The sequence below is a fragment of the Panthera pardus genome, unplaced genomic scaffold (assembly GCF_024362965.1).
Source record: "Panthera pardus isolate Hobbes unplaced genomic scaffold, ASM2436296v1 HiC_scaffold_24, whole genome shotgun sequence".
Taxonomy (NCBI): Eukaryota; Metazoa; Chordata; class Mammalia; order Carnivora; family Felidae; genus Panthera; species Panthera pardus.
The window spans coordinates 51,144,920-51,161,599 of NW_026526810.1; the positions used below are offsets into that span (position 1 = coordinate 51,144,920).

The 16,680-nt window shown below is 44.5% G+C and overlaps 1 protein-coding gene and 1 long non-coding RNA gene across 2 annotated transcripts in view; one reads left to right on the forward strand and one right to left on the reverse strand.

Moving 5' to 3' along the window:
- Nucleotides 1-5,345, forward strand: part of DUOX2 (dual oxidase 2) — a 20,493-nt gene extending 15,148 nt beyond the window's left edge. The window contains exons 28-34 of the mRNA XM_053889102.1: nt 72-199; nt 432-585; nt 1,982-2,214; nt 2,438-2,596; nt 2,917-3,072; nt 3,181-3,309; nt 3,624-5,345. Of these exons, the coding sequence (XP_053745077.1) occupies nt 72-199; nt 432-585; nt 1,982-2,214; nt 2,438-2,596; nt 2,917-3,072; nt 3,181-3,309; nt 3,624-3,746 (1,082 nt within the window). The 3' untranslated portion in view covers nt 3,747-5,345. The remainder of the gene's footprint in view (nt 1-71; nt 200-431; nt 586-1,981; nt 2,215-2,437; nt 2,597-2,916; nt 3,073-3,180; nt 3,310-3,623) is intronic.
- Nucleotides 1-14,865, reverse strand: part of LOC128772960 (uncharacterized) — an 18,202-nt gene extending 3,337 nt beyond the window's left edge. The window contains exon 1 of the long non-coding RNA XR_008417096.1: nt 14,752-14,865. This is a non-coding gene — a long non-coding RNA (uncharacterized LOC128772960). The remainder of the gene's footprint in view (nt 1-14,751) is intronic.
- Nucleotides 14,866-16,680: the final 1,815 nt, after the last annotated feature.

The window sequence follows — 16,680 nt, forward strand, 5'->3', positions numbered from 1 at the left end:
ATCACTGTCATATTCTCAGCCCATGCTGAGGTCCCAAAAGTATTCTCTGACCCTGTCCCCGCTGCCCCCAGGCATGACAGGGGTGCTCCTGCTCGTGGTCCTGGCCATCATGTATGTGTTCGCCTCCCACCACTTCCGGCGCCGTAGCTTCCGGGGCTTCTGGCTGACCCACCACCTCTACATCCTGCTCTATGTGTTGGTGAGGGATTCTCTGGGCAGGGCCAGTCCACGGGGGCAGGGATGAGCACTCATAATGGGGGTAGGGAGCAGGCTTAATTGGACCTGAGAGCAGAGACCCCAGCCTCTGAAGTCTATGGTGGCTTTATCTACCCAGCCCAGGCCCAGGGTCCGGGCAAGAAGTGTCTGGGCAAGGGAGGGTGCAGGGAGGGGCCCGGCTGGGCCTGAGCTGTACTAACTGGCCACGTCTCCAGCTCATCATCCACGGCAGCTTCGGCCTGATCCAGCTGCCCCGTTTCCACATCTACTTCCTGGTCCCAGCACTAATCTATGGGGGGGACAAGCTGGTGAGCCTGAGCCGGAAGAAGGTGGAGATCAGCGTGGTGAAGGCGGAGCTGCTGCCTTCAGGTACCAGGCCCAACATGACCCCAGGTGGGGGGCATTGGAAGTCGGCTCATGGGACATGTGGAGATAGCTCCACAGGCCTCCAGACCCCCATCAGGCCTTTTAATAATCTGTCAGGGACCCCTGCAGCTTTCCTGATACAAATGGAGCCCCAGAAAGGGCTGTGTTGCCCCCAGGAGGACTTGCAAACAATGAGAAGTGACCATGAGAAGAGGCAGCTGAAAGGCATTTAAGGACAACACAGACCCCCTTGTGTGTGGTCTGGGTGCTCCCCAGGGAACCATCTATACCCCTCCCACCCCCTCCTCCTAGAATAACCCCCCTTCAGAGATGGGCAATTGGCCCAGATTTCAAGAGTCTATTATTTTTTAGTTGTTTTTTGTTTTTTGTGTTTTTTTTAGAGTTTATTTATTTAGAGAGAGAGAAAGCATGAGCAGGGGAGGGGCAGAGAGAAAGGGAGAGAGAGAGAATCCCAAGCAGGCTCCTCACTGACAGTGCAGGGCTTGAACCCACGAACCACGAGATCATGACATAAACTGAAATCAAGAGTCAGACACCTAACCAACTGAGCTATCCAGTTGCCCCTGAGAGTCAATTTTTGAGAGTTTATGTTGGCTAAAGTGAGGATTCACACCACTGTAGAGGCTGGCAGAAGATGGTTTTAGGTGTTGTGGGACCATCTAATCTTCAGGATTAACATAGTAAGAAAATTAATCTCATTTCAACTTTATGTCCATTGAGATTACTTAAGGACAAAAACCTCAGCATGTTATTAGTATGCTTTTTGCACTTTCCAGTACTTGCAAATCAACTTTTTTTTTTTTTTTAACGAAGAAAGAACAGGCCTGAGGCTCAGCTGTGGTCTGGCACACCACACAGTATCCAGCTAAAATTTGATAAAATACGGTGCCTTCTATTTACAATACATGACACTGGTTTTCCACCTGTCTGAGTGATCTGAAGTTTGTCAAGGTAAATCATATTGAAAAATTAAGTCAATATGAAGAAAAACATTAGATAAACAGTAGTGCAGAGATGCGCAGAAATGGCCCATCCAAAGGTAATTCTCAAATGGTGGAGGTTTGGTAAACTGTGAGATGGTCCCTGGGGAAATAGGTCCTCTGACCTGTAGGCTGATATTCAGGATAGTAGCATAGGGGCCTGGATGTTTCACGGGAATAAGGAGTGGAGAGGAGAGTAGCTGGAACAAGGAGCAGAGAAATCTAATTCTTGGGTTACCCAGGAAAGAGAGAAGGGGACCCTCTGACTCCTACTTCCAGGAGCTCCACTTGTTCAGACCATATGTGTGGAGTAGACAAGGTATCTGGGGTATCTGCCAGTCCTCGGGTACTGGAAGCAAGCCTTCTGATCCCTGCCCTTGCCTGCCCATGACTCCCAGGAGTGACTCACCTGCAATTCCAACGGCCCCAAGGCTTTGAGTACAAGTCAGGACAGTGGGTGCGGATTGCCTGTCTGACTCTGGGGACCAACGAGTACCACCCATTTACACTGACTTCTGCGCCCCATGAGGACACGCTCAGCCTTCACATCCGGGCAGCAGGGCCCTGGACCACTCGCCTCAGGGAGATCTACTCACCTCCAATGGGCGACGGCTGTTCCAGATACCCAAAGGTGCCTGCCACCAGGAACCACTTTTTGGTCTCCAGCATTGGCAAAGGGTCCCCACTCTCCCCTACCCTGAGACTAGAAGCTCCAGCCAGCACAAGGCCAGGCTGGGGTGCCTGAGAAGAGGCTCTGTTGTTCCTGTGGCCCTCTTCTCCCTGTCCTATACCCATTTCTAACCTCAGATCTGGGGCCAGACCAAGCTCATCTCTTCTCCCTCTTTGGTTGGCAGCTGTACCTCGATGGGCCATTTGGAGAGGGCCACCAGGAGTGGCATAAATTTGAGGTGTCCGTGCTGGTGGGAGGGGGCATTGGGGTCACCCCCTTTGCCTCAATCCTCAAAGATCTGGTCTTCAAGTCATCGTTGGGCAGCCAAATGCTCTGTAAAAAGGTGAGTGGACTGCCTGATTGTGTCCCCACATCACAGCAGAGCAATATGAGTAAAAGCCCCTGGCCCCTAGGCACTGAGTCTGCAGGGGCTATTCATACACAGCTGTCCACATGCCCAACATTTGAGGGAGGGTAGGATGTATAGACAGAAGGACCTCTGCTGGGGTCTGCTGGTTAAAAGACTTAGATCAGGCTTGTGGGGCTGCCAGAGATTCGGAGTCTGTGGGTGGTCTGAGGCTTTCCAGCCTCTCAGGTGAAGGCATCTGGGGTGGATGAAACTTGAGCTGAGCTGAGTCTTGAGCTCCAGCAATGTGTCCCCAGATCTACTTCATCTGGGTGACACGGACCCAGCGGCAGTTTGAGTGGCTGGCTGACATCATCCGGGAGGTGGAGGAGAATGACTGCCAGGACCTGGTGTCCGTGCACATCTACATCACCCAGCTGGCTGAGAAGTTTGACCTCAGGACCACCATGCTGGTATGTCAGGGCCGGTCAGGCAGGGTAGGTATCTGGGCCACCATCTAGACTAAGAGCTGACCCTGGCCCTGTCTGACTGTGACATTCCTCTTCTACTCCCTCTCCCAGTACATCTGTGAGCGACACTTCCAGAAGGTGCTGAACCGGAGTCTGTTCACAGGCCTGCGTTCCATCACACACTTTGGCCGCCCCCCCTTCGAGCTCTTCTTCAAATCCCTGCAGGAGGTCCACCCACAGGTCAGCCCCACCCCCACCTGTCCTGAAACCCTGGCCTTCCCCTGCCAGGATATCCTGGACTTTAAGCACCCTACAGCTATAATCTGAGTGGAGAACCATCCCATGCTAGCTCCAGGATGGGGTCAGGTGTTGGAGGAAGGCCTCAAACCCTCCCTACCCCCGACTGCCCCTAGCTCAAGCCTCCTCCTCAGAGCCAGAGGTCAATGCTTTAGTCATTCCAGCAGGCTTGAGAAGCAGCTTCCTCCCAAGGGGTGATAATCTTAAGCCTGCAGGCCTCTCCTCTATGCAATCACTCCCTGCAACACACTTGACAGGTACGGAAGATTGGAGTGTTCAGCTGTGGCCCTCCAGGAATGACCAAGAATGTAGAGAAGGCCTGTCAGCTCATCAACAGGCAGGACCAGGCCCACTTCATGCATCACTATGAGAACTTCTGAGGACCTCTTAGAACTTCCTGGTTCCTGTTTCCCCCTCTGTGGACCAGCCCTGCCAGCAGTTTCTCTGTTAGAATCCACTTCGGGCCTCAGCTAGAAAGCTGGAAGAGTTCCTCCTCCATGTCCCCATCTGTCCTATTCTCTGACAAGGTAGAGAAGACCCCTCCAGCTCAAGCAACAGCAGGTTATGGCAAACAAAGGAGAGTGGGGACAGCCTCTGCCCTGTGACATCTGTAGAGGTGAAGAGATACAATAGCATTTGCCTCTGATAGGTCCCATGTCCCTATTTTCCTTGCACAAAATCAATGTACTGCTTTGGTATTTTCTTGGCGTAGGCATTTGAGGGATGATGGAGTGGGGATAACTAAGGTGAAGAGAGGGCTAAGTGAAAATCTCCTCAGAGCCCAGTTCATAGAAGCCACGATGCTTAGAATCTGGATAATCAAACTGTCTCTATTCAGTCTCTGGGGTCTTGCTCCTCCAGTTCCACCCCCGACCCCTTCTTGCTCCTAAAGGGTCAGGAACACTGAATAATAACCAGGGAACAAAGATGCCTCCCTAGTCCTGATGTTCCTGCTGTCAACCAGCAATGCCTGCTGCTATGACTTTTCCATGGCCCTTCTCTGAGCCTGTGGAGCAGCACCTGGGCTCTGAGACCAAGGGAATCCAACCTGTCTGCCAGACATCCAGAGCTCCCACCCAGTTCCCCACTTCCACAAGAGTGGGGTGACCAGCTGTCATGGTTTGCCCAGGACTCTCCCAGTTTTACCAGTGATAGCCTCTTGTCACAGGAAAGCCCTCAATCCCAGGTAAATCAGACAAAGCTGGTCACCTTACATAGGAGGCAACCTGGGATGTCACCTCCATACTAGGCTCTATAAGACACTTCCTTTTCCTCCTGCAACTGACTGTTTCCTAAAAAGCTGAGCTTAAATTATTTTTTAAAATTTAAGTATAATTTTCAGGGGTGCCTGGGTGGCTCAGTCGGTTAAGCGTCTGACTTCAGCTCAGGTTATGATCTCACAGTCCGTGAGTTCGAGCCCTGCATGGGGCTCTGTGCTGACAGCTCAGAGCCTGGAGCCTGTTTTGGATTCTGTGTCTCCCTCTCTCCCTGCCCCTCCCCTGCTCATGCTCTGTCTCTCTCTGTCTCAAAAATAAATAAAAACATTTTAAAAATTAAAATAAAATAAAATAAAATTTAAGTATAATTTTCATATGGCAAGGTGTATAAATCTTCAAGTTATACATACATGTGTTAACACTAACCAAGTCAAGATAGAGAACATTTCAACCACCTCAGAAACTTCCTTTGTACCCCTTCCAGTCAGTCTCCCCCAACCAGTAGAAGCAATCACTGGTGTGATTTCTGTTACTCCAGATTAGTTTTGGTCATACTGAAGGTACCCTTTGGAAACTGGCTTCTTTCAGCACAATGTCATTGTGATTCGTCCATGTTGTTGTATGTATCAGTAGTTTATTCATTTTTATTGCTGAGTTGTATTTCACTGTAGAGATGTCCCAAATGTTTATCCATTCTCCTATTGATGCACATTGGGTTGTTTCTAGTTTTTGATAATTCTGAATAAATCTTCAATGAACATTCTTGCACTTGTCTTTGTTCATGCACTTTGTAATGCCCTCATTCCTTTTGGGTATATATCTGGACATAATGTACTCATTCCTCTTGGGTATATATTTAGGGTGGAATTGCTGAATCACAGAGTTCTCTAGCCAATAAGACCTGTGGCAGGGAGAGTTTCTGCCCATCTCCACATCCCTGCCCCAGGCTCATCTTCTCATTGGTCCTACCCAACCTCTTCTGACAAGCCAAATGCCTTTGGCTCCCAACCCTCTATATTGAAGGAATCTCTGACAGAACTGGAAGAATGCTGGATCAGAGACCCAGATTCTGGTGCCAACTTTACTCCTAAGTAGTTACAGAGGAAAATCCCTTAACTTCTCTGAGCCTACTTCCTCATGTATACCACCCTCTATATGGGTATTAGGAAGTCAGATAGCAATAATAGCCCAGAAAGTGATACAGATGAGAAAATGTATGTGTTGTGTGCCAGTCTCAGCCTACTGATAATCAGTGCTGTAGCTGGACCAGCCCTTGTGGGTTTTTCTTATGATTGTAAGACACCCTCAGCAATCCATCAGGAGACTTTGAAAGATATGAGGTTTATTACTTATAAGTGGTGGAAATTATATGGTGTACCTGGGGCCACACAATGAGGTCATGGCTCAGGCTTAGGCTTCTGCTTCTATTGAGGTAGAGGATGGGTGCTTAGGGTTTTGCAGGCTCACTCTTTATTGGTGAGTTTAAAATATAAGAGTGGAGAGGGTGCCTGCCTGGGTGGGTTGGTGGGTGGAGTATGTGACCCTTGATCTCAGGGTTGTGAGTTTGAGACCCATGTTAGGTATAGAGATTACTTACAAATAAAATATTTAAAAAAAACCATAAGAGTGGGAATTGAGAATACAGGAAGACAGGAAACAAGCAGCTCAAATGGTTAGTTACCAAACAAAATCAACCAAGATTTCTAAAACCATGGAGCCTAGAGTGGTGAGGGGATGGGGTGCAGTGCAGCCCTAGATAAAGACTGACTCTTTATCTAGTCATGTGTCTGGCAACGTGTTTATTCCAGATAGCCATTTTTAAGTAAGTGCCTCTTTTTTCCCCCTTATTTATTGAGAAATAATTAGCACATATTACTGTATAAGTTTAAGGAGTATAGCATAATGGTTTGATTTACATATATTGTGAAGCAATTACCACAATAGCTTCAGCCTAACATTCAGCACCTCGTATGACTATGATAAAAAGAAAAGAAGAAAAGAAAAAATAATTTTTTTTCTTCTGGTGATGCAAACTGTTAGGATTTACTCTCTTCACATCTTTCCTATAGATCATTCATCAGTGTTAGCTACAGTCATGTTGTACCTTATATCCCTAGTACTGACTCATCTTATAACTGGAAGTTTGTACCTTTTGACCACCTTCCTCCAATTCTCCCTCCCCACCCCCACCTCTTTTAATCACATGTCTGATCTCTTTTTCTATGAGTTTGCTTTTTTTGGTATTCCATATGTAGGTGAAATCATACAGTACTTTTCTTTCTCTGTGCGACTTACTTCACTTGGCATAATGCCTTCAAGATCCATTCATGTTATTATCACAAATGGTAGGATTTCCTCATTTTTTATGACTGCATAATATTATATATATATATATATATATATATATATACATATATATATATATATATATATATATATATACACACACACATAGCACAACTTCTTTATCCACTTATCCATTGATAGACACTTGTGTTGTTTTTATGTCTTGGCTAATGTAAATAATGCTTCTATGAACATGAAAGTGCAGATGCTATATATATATATATATATTTAATTTTTTTTAACATTTTTTTTTTTTGAGATAGAGCACAAGCCAGGGAGGGGCAGAGAGAGACACAGAATCCCAAGCAGGCTCCAGGCTTGGAGCTGCCAGTACAGAGTCTAACATGGGGCTCGAACCCACAAACTATGAGATCATGACCTGAGCCGAAGTCGGATGCTTAACCCACTGAGCCACCCAGGCACCCAACAGATACGTTTTCATGTTAGTGTTTTTGTTTCCTTTAGATATATTCCCAGAAGTGGAATAGCTGGATCATATGGTAGTTCTGTGTTTAATTTTTTGAGGATCTTCCATACTGTTTTCCACAGTAGCTGCACCAAATTACAATCCCACCAACGGTGCACAAGGGCTCCCTTTCTCCACAGTCATGCCAGCATTTACTATCTCTTATCTTTTTGATGATGGTCATTCTAACAGGCGTGAGGTTTTAGTTTGCTTTTCCTTAATGACTAGTGATATTGAGCAGCTTTTCATGTACCTATTGATCTTCTATAGGTCTTCTTTGGTCCTTTGACCATTTTTTAATGCCTGAGCAATCAAAAGTTAAGTCAGGAACCTGTATTAAAAAGAAAAAAAAGAAAAGGAAGAAAGGAGGAAGGAAGGAAGGAAGGTGGGAGGGAAGGAAGGAAAGTAGATCAGGGATTGCACTATAATATGAGAAAATATATTTGCAATAGGTGGTGATTATTAATCTACCTATTTATTTATTATTTATTTTTTTAATGTTTATTTATTTTTGAGACAGAGAGAGACAGAGCATGAGCAGGGAAGGGGCAGAGAGAGAGGAAGACACAGAATGTGAAGCAGGCTCCAGGCTCTGAGCTGTCAGCACAGAGCCCGCCGCAGGGCTCGAACTCATGAACTGTGAGATCATGACCTGAGCTGAAGTCAGACGCTTAACCGACTGAGCCACCCAGGTGCCCCTAATCTACCTATTTATTAACAGCATCATGCTAATTGGGCCTCCAGCCCTCCTGCTCCTCACCAGGTGCACAACCAGTTATTAATCCTAAACTCTAGTCCCTTAAGTCTCGACCTTAGCTTATTCCCAAATTTGGCCCATCAGTGCCTGACTTATTCCTTTTTAAAGACTGCTCAAAGTATTTATCTGCCTCATCTTAACTCATCTCTCCTTTCCAAACTAGAGAATGTTGTTGATATGGCTGTCATGATTATCCATAACACTCTCTATTCAGTCCTACCCTACCTGCAATGCTAGGGTCTGAGGATCTCCTGAAGACTCCATGATCACTCTTGCCCAGACACCAGACCATGCCAAATACATGTCCAGCTGGACAGAGGGATGTGCCTTCATGATCTTGAATAGCCTCAGGTGACACAGCCTGACTCCGGGCTCCAGCCAGGTTCTAGATATTAACCCTATGCATAGATTCATGTGATTTGGCTACTCACCTTGCCCAGATTCCCAGAAAGCCATTTGTTGCTGGGATAAGCGTAGGGGCTCCTGGGATAGATAAGCCAGGAACAGGCAGCCACCAGGCAATGTGCCTTTGGGTTGAGAAAAATGAGGTCACTGACTACATAAGTGGGTGTAGGGGAGAGGATAGACTCTGGAAAGTTGTGTAAATGAGAGAGGCCACAAAAATGTCTCAGAAAAAGAGGACTGAGGAAAGGTTACTTAGACGAAATTTGTGGAAACATTAGCACTAACAGTGTGAAAGAGAACAAACCTTCTCTATGTCAGGTCACAGATGATGATCTCAGGCTGTGGGACAAAGCCCAACCCAGATTCTGCCTTGAAGGGAGAGAGGTGAGGATGAAAATGGAACAGGGATAGAGAAGGAATCAGGTAGGTTGGATGGCAATGGGATTGGGGATGGAGAAGATGAGGGTGAGGATGAGATTGGATGGAAGAGATTTGGGGTCAGGTGGGAAGGGAGTGGACAAGATGAGGAGGCGCTGAGGCTGAGCTCTGTAGGAAAGGAATGAAGGCTAGCTCTTTGCCTCTTTTGCCAACTTTCCAGACTGAGCTTCTGCTCCAATTGAGAGAGGAGAAAGTTGACAAGATGTGGAAAACTTCCTACTCATTTGCTAAGGATTTTCAAGTAAGTGGAGCCAACCTAGCAAAGTAGTTAAAAGTAAGGGCTCTTGAGTCAAATTGGGTTTAAGACCCAGCTGGGTGACCTTGAGGGGTGCCTGAATGGCTTGGTCATTTAAATGTCTGATTTTTGGTTTCAGCTCAGGTCATGATCTCACGGTTTGTGGGTTTGAGCCCTGCATTGGGTTCTGCACTGACAGCATGGAGCTGCTTGGGATTCTCTCTCTCCTATTCTCTTTGCTTGTCCCCTGCTAGTGCACACACATGCATTCATTCTCTCTCTCTCTGTCTGTCTCTCTGTCTCTCTCTCTCTCTCAAAATAAAAACTTAAAAAAAAAAAAAGACCCAGCTGGGTGACCTTAAACAAACAAAGGAAACTTTCAGTGCCTCATTTTGTAGGTTACACGTGTTCAGGCAAAAATAATGTGTGGAAAGCCCTTAACTGTGCCTGACACCTAGTAATATTGCTCCAATTATTACTTTAATTAAGAGAAGTTGAGGATCCAGAAGGCAGAGCTCCATATTTGAGGAGTTTGAGTGTTTAGGTCTTGAGTGATGTCAAGTGCCTTGTTTGTAGTCCAAGCCTTTCCTGTGTGACTGCTCCCCCAACTTTGCATCTCCCCAAGAACAAAGAGGAGGAGGCTTGCCCTACCCTCTAGGGATACCAAGCCCCCAGATCGTCTGGAAGTCACCCCATCCTGGCCTTGTCTGAAATGGAACGTGACAAAGTGAGCTGACTACTTCCTTGCTGCCCAGTCTTCAGAATTCTATAAAGGGTGTGAGAATCTGCAACAAGTTTCACGGGAATTCTCCGCCCTGGAAAATGACCTCAGATAAACTGTAACATGAAGGCACTCCCTTTTCTGAGAGTGAGAGATTGGCAGTGAGAGTCTAGGAGAGACTGCCCAAAACATTAGATGCTGGAATCAGACCTGGGTTCTATTTCCAGCTGTCCTACTAAAACCACTGTGTGTCCTTAGGGAAGTTACTGAGTTCTCTGGGCCTCAGTTTCTTCACCAAGTAAATAAAGGGGTTAGGCTAAGACCCCTTCCAGACCTAAAATTTCACTATTCCCTTCTACACTCCTCATCCCAAGTGAATGGAAGCCCCTTATTAGGAAAAAGACTTCCTTGGCTTGTCATCCAAAGTTCAATTGGCTAGGGAAAGGGAACTGACTTTTAAGGGTTTATATGTGTTAGATCCTATGTCACATTTACATAAATTTCTTCATTTAATCCTTATAATAGCTTTTTGGATGAGATATTATTGCCCCCATTGTACAGAGGAGGTACCTGAGGCCAGAGAACAAAATTGTCCACAGGTATTCAGTAACAGGCAATAACAGGATTTGAACCCAGGTCCCACGAAATCTTGGAATCTTTGCTCTGGCCACCCTGGTGCCTCTAAATGTCTAAAACCAGAAGGCAATCAAGAAGCGATCAAACTATAGCATGGTGCTGTCTATAGTTAATGATACCATATTACATATTTGAAACTTGCTGAGAGTGGATCTTAAAAGTAGCCATCACAAGAAAAAAAATTGTATGAACTATGTATGGTGATGGATGTTAACTACACTAGCTGTGGTGATCATTTCAGAATATACACCATATCAAATCATTAGATTGCACACCTGAATCTAACATACTACTATATGTTATATGTCAATTGTAACTCAATAAAAAAGGGGCAATCAACATTTTTATAATTTGTGTCTCATCATTAATTGTTCAAAAGGTATTCATTGAGCAACTGCTGTGAGCACAGAGCATATTAGATCACACAGGGACTAAAAGGAATTCAAGACACACTCCTAGCCCCCCAGGAGTGGAAAATCAGCCCAGCTCTTGGGAGGAAAAGCAATACCTCTTGCAAGCACAGTACTTGTGCAATGTCCCTCTTTTCTGTTATGCCGTAAGCAACCAGAGGGTAAGACCTGTGCCTTTGCTGTTCACTGTCATTTCCTCACTGCCTAGCACAGTGCTGGGCACAGAGCAGATTCTCAGAGGGTATTTATTTGGTGAATAAATAACATTGCACAATAAGTGACTGATTAAATGCCCAGATGAGTGGGAGAGCTGTGAGGGCTGGGGGAGTTCAGAAAAGGTCTCTGGAGGAGGCAGACTGTGAGCTGAACTTTGAAGGATAGAAAAGGTCAATTGTACTCATCTCTGGGCCGGAGTCCACTTCTACTGGTCCAGTCTTGAGCTGTTTCCCCTCCACAGCCAGACCTTCCTCAGAAGAAGAGAACATCTCTGAATTTCTATTCCCTTTGGATCTGCTGACACCAGTGTGGTATGGCCACTTTGTCAGTGTCAGTGACTTCTGAAAAAGGGTTGTCATCTTATGGGAAACAAGAGTCTCACCTGGTCTGGGTTCAGGAGAGGCTGACATCTTTGGAAGGCACAGACTTTGGGGGATAAGCTGGAGAGGCCCCCAGATGGGACGGAAGGCAGTTAGGGCTGAGTTTTCTGGGAGACAGGAATGCCAATACCTGGAGTGGTGGAAGTAACAGATAGGCAAAGTAAAGGGGTTGCCCTCCAAGTCAAGCCCAGGGCTGGGTTCCCTATGCTCTCTTCATTTAATTTTCTCTGCCACCCTGTGAGGCAGCCATAGCACCCAACTGCAAGAGAATAGTTAATTAAGTAAGCTACAGAACCAAACAGAATATTACGTAACCATTTACAATGAAATTTTTTAGATGAATAATCTCATACTCAGGATATTTGGAAAATTATCTCCAGAGTCCTTAGTCTTTTGTCTAATTGTTCAAAAATACAAAATATTTCTAATAAGATGAAAAGAGAAACATTAAAAATGGATTCCAGGGGCGCCTGGGTGGCTCAGTCGGTTAAGCGTCCGACTTCAGCTCAGGTCACGATCTCACGGTCCATGAGTTCGAGCCCCGCGTCAGGCTCTGGGCTGATGGCTCAGAGCCTGGAGCCTGCTTCCGATTTGGTGTCTCCCTCTCTCTCTGCCCCTCCCCAGTTCATGCTCTGTCTCTCTCTGTCCCAAAAATAAATAAACATTAAAAAAAAAATTTTTTTTAAAAATGGATTCCAGTACAAACAAAAGTATTTTTGGAAAACTGTAATTACAAAGATTTTTGTAAGCATATAAAAATGGTTAAGGTTTATTACTATGTGAAAATAAATCATATCTGTGTTTTGATGGTGACTATGAAAATATTTATTTATAAATCGTTATCAGTGCTGTTCTCTGGGGGTGGAGTACGACTGAGAATGACTTTCATTTTCTATTTACATATTTCTGTGTTTTTTAAAATACAAAATATGTATTATTTTCATAATCACAAAAATAGAGGTATTTTCAAATTTTAACTACATATAAGCAAGAACTGGCAGCACAGAAAAATTCAAAGCTGATGTGTTACAGTGACGACTGTTGTCAAGTCAAAATTTGTATTAGAGCTGATTGTGCCAAAAGAAAAATTTTTTCAAAATCAGGGTTTCTGTTTTAACCCATTAAGTGTGTGTTAGTCTTTTTGTGCCGCAATAGAAAACTATAACATCCTCTAACACATCATCCTGTTTATTTCACTTTCTATAACGTCTCAATCTGCAAGGGTCATACTTATCATCTCTTTCCTTCCAGTCACCACCTTCAATTAAACGTCAACTCCATATCTGTCTTAGCCACTTCTATGAAAGGACTGACATAGACTAAATGCTTGGAAAATTGAAGAAAAAAAAAATCAGTGTTTCACCACCAAAAAAGAAAAGGTGGTTAAAAGGAAACTAAGAAGGAAAAAACAGTGGGATAAACGCTGAAGAATTACAAATATCCAATTGATTAGCATTTATTCTGAAAGAAAGAAAAGAGGAAAATATTTTTGCCTCCCAAAGGGAGCATATGGGTGATCCTTGAAAATTGCTTTAATATCCTTCAGCATAGAAATCCTACTTCTAAAAATCCTACAGAAATATTTTATGTATTTATACAGAAGGATATATGTACCATAAAATTCACTGTATTTATAAGGGCAACATATTGTAGAAACTTACACACCCACCTACAGGATAATGATAAAAGATACATGATGATATATGGTACATCCATACAATGGAATAATATTAGCATTAAAAAGAATGAATATGGTCTACACGTACTGTCATAGAAATACATGTAACCAGGATATGATCCCATTTTTGTACAATTACATCTATGTAGATATAAATACTTAGATAGAATGTATGTCCAGTGTTTGGGGTATATCTGTGAGGACACACGCCAAATTATTAACAATATAGGGTTCTATGAAAATGGGGATTGAGGTAAGGTAGGGACATTTTGTTTTTCAGCTGAGTTAAATCTCCATTATAGAGGAGAGCAAATAATCAGCAATGCCAAGAATACTAGCATAGAAAGCCTAAATAGAGCCAAATTAAACAATGAGTTGATCATAATGCAAACAACCCCTGCCCCCCCCCCCCCACTACTAGCTAAACAGAGACAATAACAAGGTACAAGGGCAACTCTGTGATCAAAAATATCACAAAGAAAATGCAGCATCACTGTGGTTGAGGGAATGGTCACTGGAGCTCAAAGCCCCATGTGCCAATTATCTCCATTCATGTTCCATCACTACACTGAGCCTCAATTTCCTGCTGAATGAGGAAGATGAGCAAGATGAGACAATGTGTGTAAAGCTCAGAGAGCCACTCAATCCTCCATAACATTTCCCTGCATGACTACTTGCCAACTCTGTAAATTCTACGATGAGATCAGGTAGAATCTCTGTACTTGGTGCAGTACTTGGTGAATGGTTAGGGGGGTTCTGGGAAGAGGTGTTTTAAGATGCTGGAGTAAGATTTTTTTGAGCCTTACTTTTCAAGCCTGGGAAGAAAAGCCTGGAAGACTGAAAGAAAAGCCCCACAACATGAAGGAAAAGGAACTAGCAACGTAAGATAAAGATCCCAGGAGATTTTGTCACTTGAGGAGCATATTTCAAGGAATGGAAACCCTGAAAGAATTCACCAACACAGGCCACGGGCTATAGAAGTAATTGATAATGACTGTGGGGACATGAACACAGAAGTGATTTAAAACACCAAGGTCTAATTAAATGGTGCATCAGCTTTGATATCCTGAGAACGAGTAGGCAAGGGAATAGTGAGGTTCACAGGGTTTTCTAGACAACCATATGATATCAAAGGGTTAGTAAAGCTGGGGAGGAAACTTAAACTCACATTTCTCTAAAGCAAGATTAAAATATGAAATTGGTAGTAGAAAGGATAAAAATATTCCACTAAAGCTTCTTATGCTAAAAACCAGTTTAAAAAAACTAGAAAGATGAGATGATGTTCTCCTCTGACCTAATTTTCAAGGACCTAGAAAACACAAAGTCCTCCACAGAAATAGCATACAGGGAAAAGGAAGCAAATGAAGAAAGCAACCAAAGCGGGCTGGAACACACCATAATCACAGCCATAATGAGTACCCGCTGAGTTCCTTTGATAGAGGAAGGGAAGGGTTATTGACGATTCAAAAACAAAACTCACAGGGAGCCTGGGTGGCTCAGTTGGTTAAGCGTCGGCCTTTGGCTCAGGGCATGATCTCACGGTTCTGGGGGTTCGAGCCCCATCGAGCTCTGTGCTGACAGCTCAGAACCTGGAGCCTGCTTCATTCTGAGCCTGCTTCAGATGCTATGTCGCCCTCTCTCTCTGCCCCTCCCCCAGTCCCTCCTCCACTTGCGCGCACGCGCGCTCTCTCGAAACGCATTAAAAAAATGTATAAAATAAAAAAACATAAAATTCAGTGCAGTCAAGTCCCAAAACACGTGGCTAAGACCAAAAGTTGCGAGATGCAGATAGGCACCAAGGACTGGCCCGCTGTTGATAGGCACTCAGCTGGTCATCAGACAAAGAAAACGACTGATTAAAAAGACCAAAAAGTAGCACAAGAGTGCAGCCTCATGGCTGAAACACGCAAACAGCTGACTGCTCAGACCTAGTGGATCCACCCTACAGTCCTTGAGGCCCCTTGAATGACCCTGGGGTGTATGATGTAACAGACCACCTTGCCTAGGCCAGCCCAGGGGTCTTCTGGGGGTCAGGGGTCTTCTGGGGGTCAGGGGTGGGGTTGTAACTGTTTGAGATGGGTGGCCCCCTCCTTCTCCCTGCTTCTGGCAACTGGCATAATCAAAGGCCTTCTGGGAGCAGAGAGTGTCTCCTGACTCAGGAGCACATGCCACACTGCTTATGCTCTTCTGCAGTTAAACCTGAAAGCCAGTGAGTAGTGATTCCCTTATTCATTCTCTTAAATCCCAAAAGTGGTACATGATCCTACTTTAAAAAAAAAAAAAAAAAAAATCAATCAATAAAGAAATGTATATGGTTTTATTTATTTATTTATTTTTGAAATGTATATGGTTTTAAAAAAGAAATTCCTCATGTTATCTTCCCTTCAAATAATACAAAAAAACCTCAAGAGTTAGGTGCCATTAACAGTTTGGTATCCATCTTTATAGATATTTTTCCCACACATATTCAAACATACGTATGCATGTGGTGGGGGTGAATGGTGCAAATTATTTAACTTCTGTACCTCAGTTTTCTCAGCTTTAAAATGGGTAGAACTGTGCCTGTGTGGCTCAGTCCTTTGGGCGTCAGTGCAGGTCATGATCTCAGTTTGAGGGTTTGAGCCCCACATCAGACTCTGTGCTGACAGCTCGGAGCCTGGAGCCTGCTTCGGATTCTGTGTCTCCCTCTGTCTCTGTCCCTTCCCCGTTCACACTGTCTCTCTCTCTCAAAAATAAATAAACATTAAAAAAATATTTTAATGGGGGGAATGATACTAATCCATAGGATTATTTGAGGGTGATATGAGTTAAGACATCTGGCATTCTCAGAAGTGTCTGACCCATAGTAAACCCTTGGGCATTAGCTGTTAGAATGTTCCCTCATTCTTTTTCACAGCAGCTTAGTGTTCTACTGTACAATGATAATGCTCCTGAGAGGGGTTTTACTGACCCTGCTACAGATGCCCAAGAACACATGCAAATTAAATAGCTCTCCTAAAATTAGTTGGGGTGGAGGGGATGTGCTGGTCCCAGAACCAAGGACTCTGCCTTGGATTCAGTGTTGTTCTTTTTTTTTTTTTTTTTAATGTTTATCTCTTTATTTTTGAGAGAGAGACAGAGCACAAACAGGGGAGGGGCAGAGAGAGCAGGAAACCCAGAATCCGAAGCAGGCTCCAGGTTCTGAGCTGTTAGCACAGAGCCAACCCAGGGCTTAAACTCATAAACAGTGAGATCATGGCCTGAGCCACATTAGACGCTTAACTGACTGAGCTACCTGAGCCCCCCGGATTCAGTGTTGTTCTTACCACACCACAGGGATGCCCACAATCCCTCTTAAAGTCAAAAAGTCTGGCCTGAGCAGCTGGTCCCCATCTTAATTTGGACTCCAGTCTATCTCATGGGTCTTCAG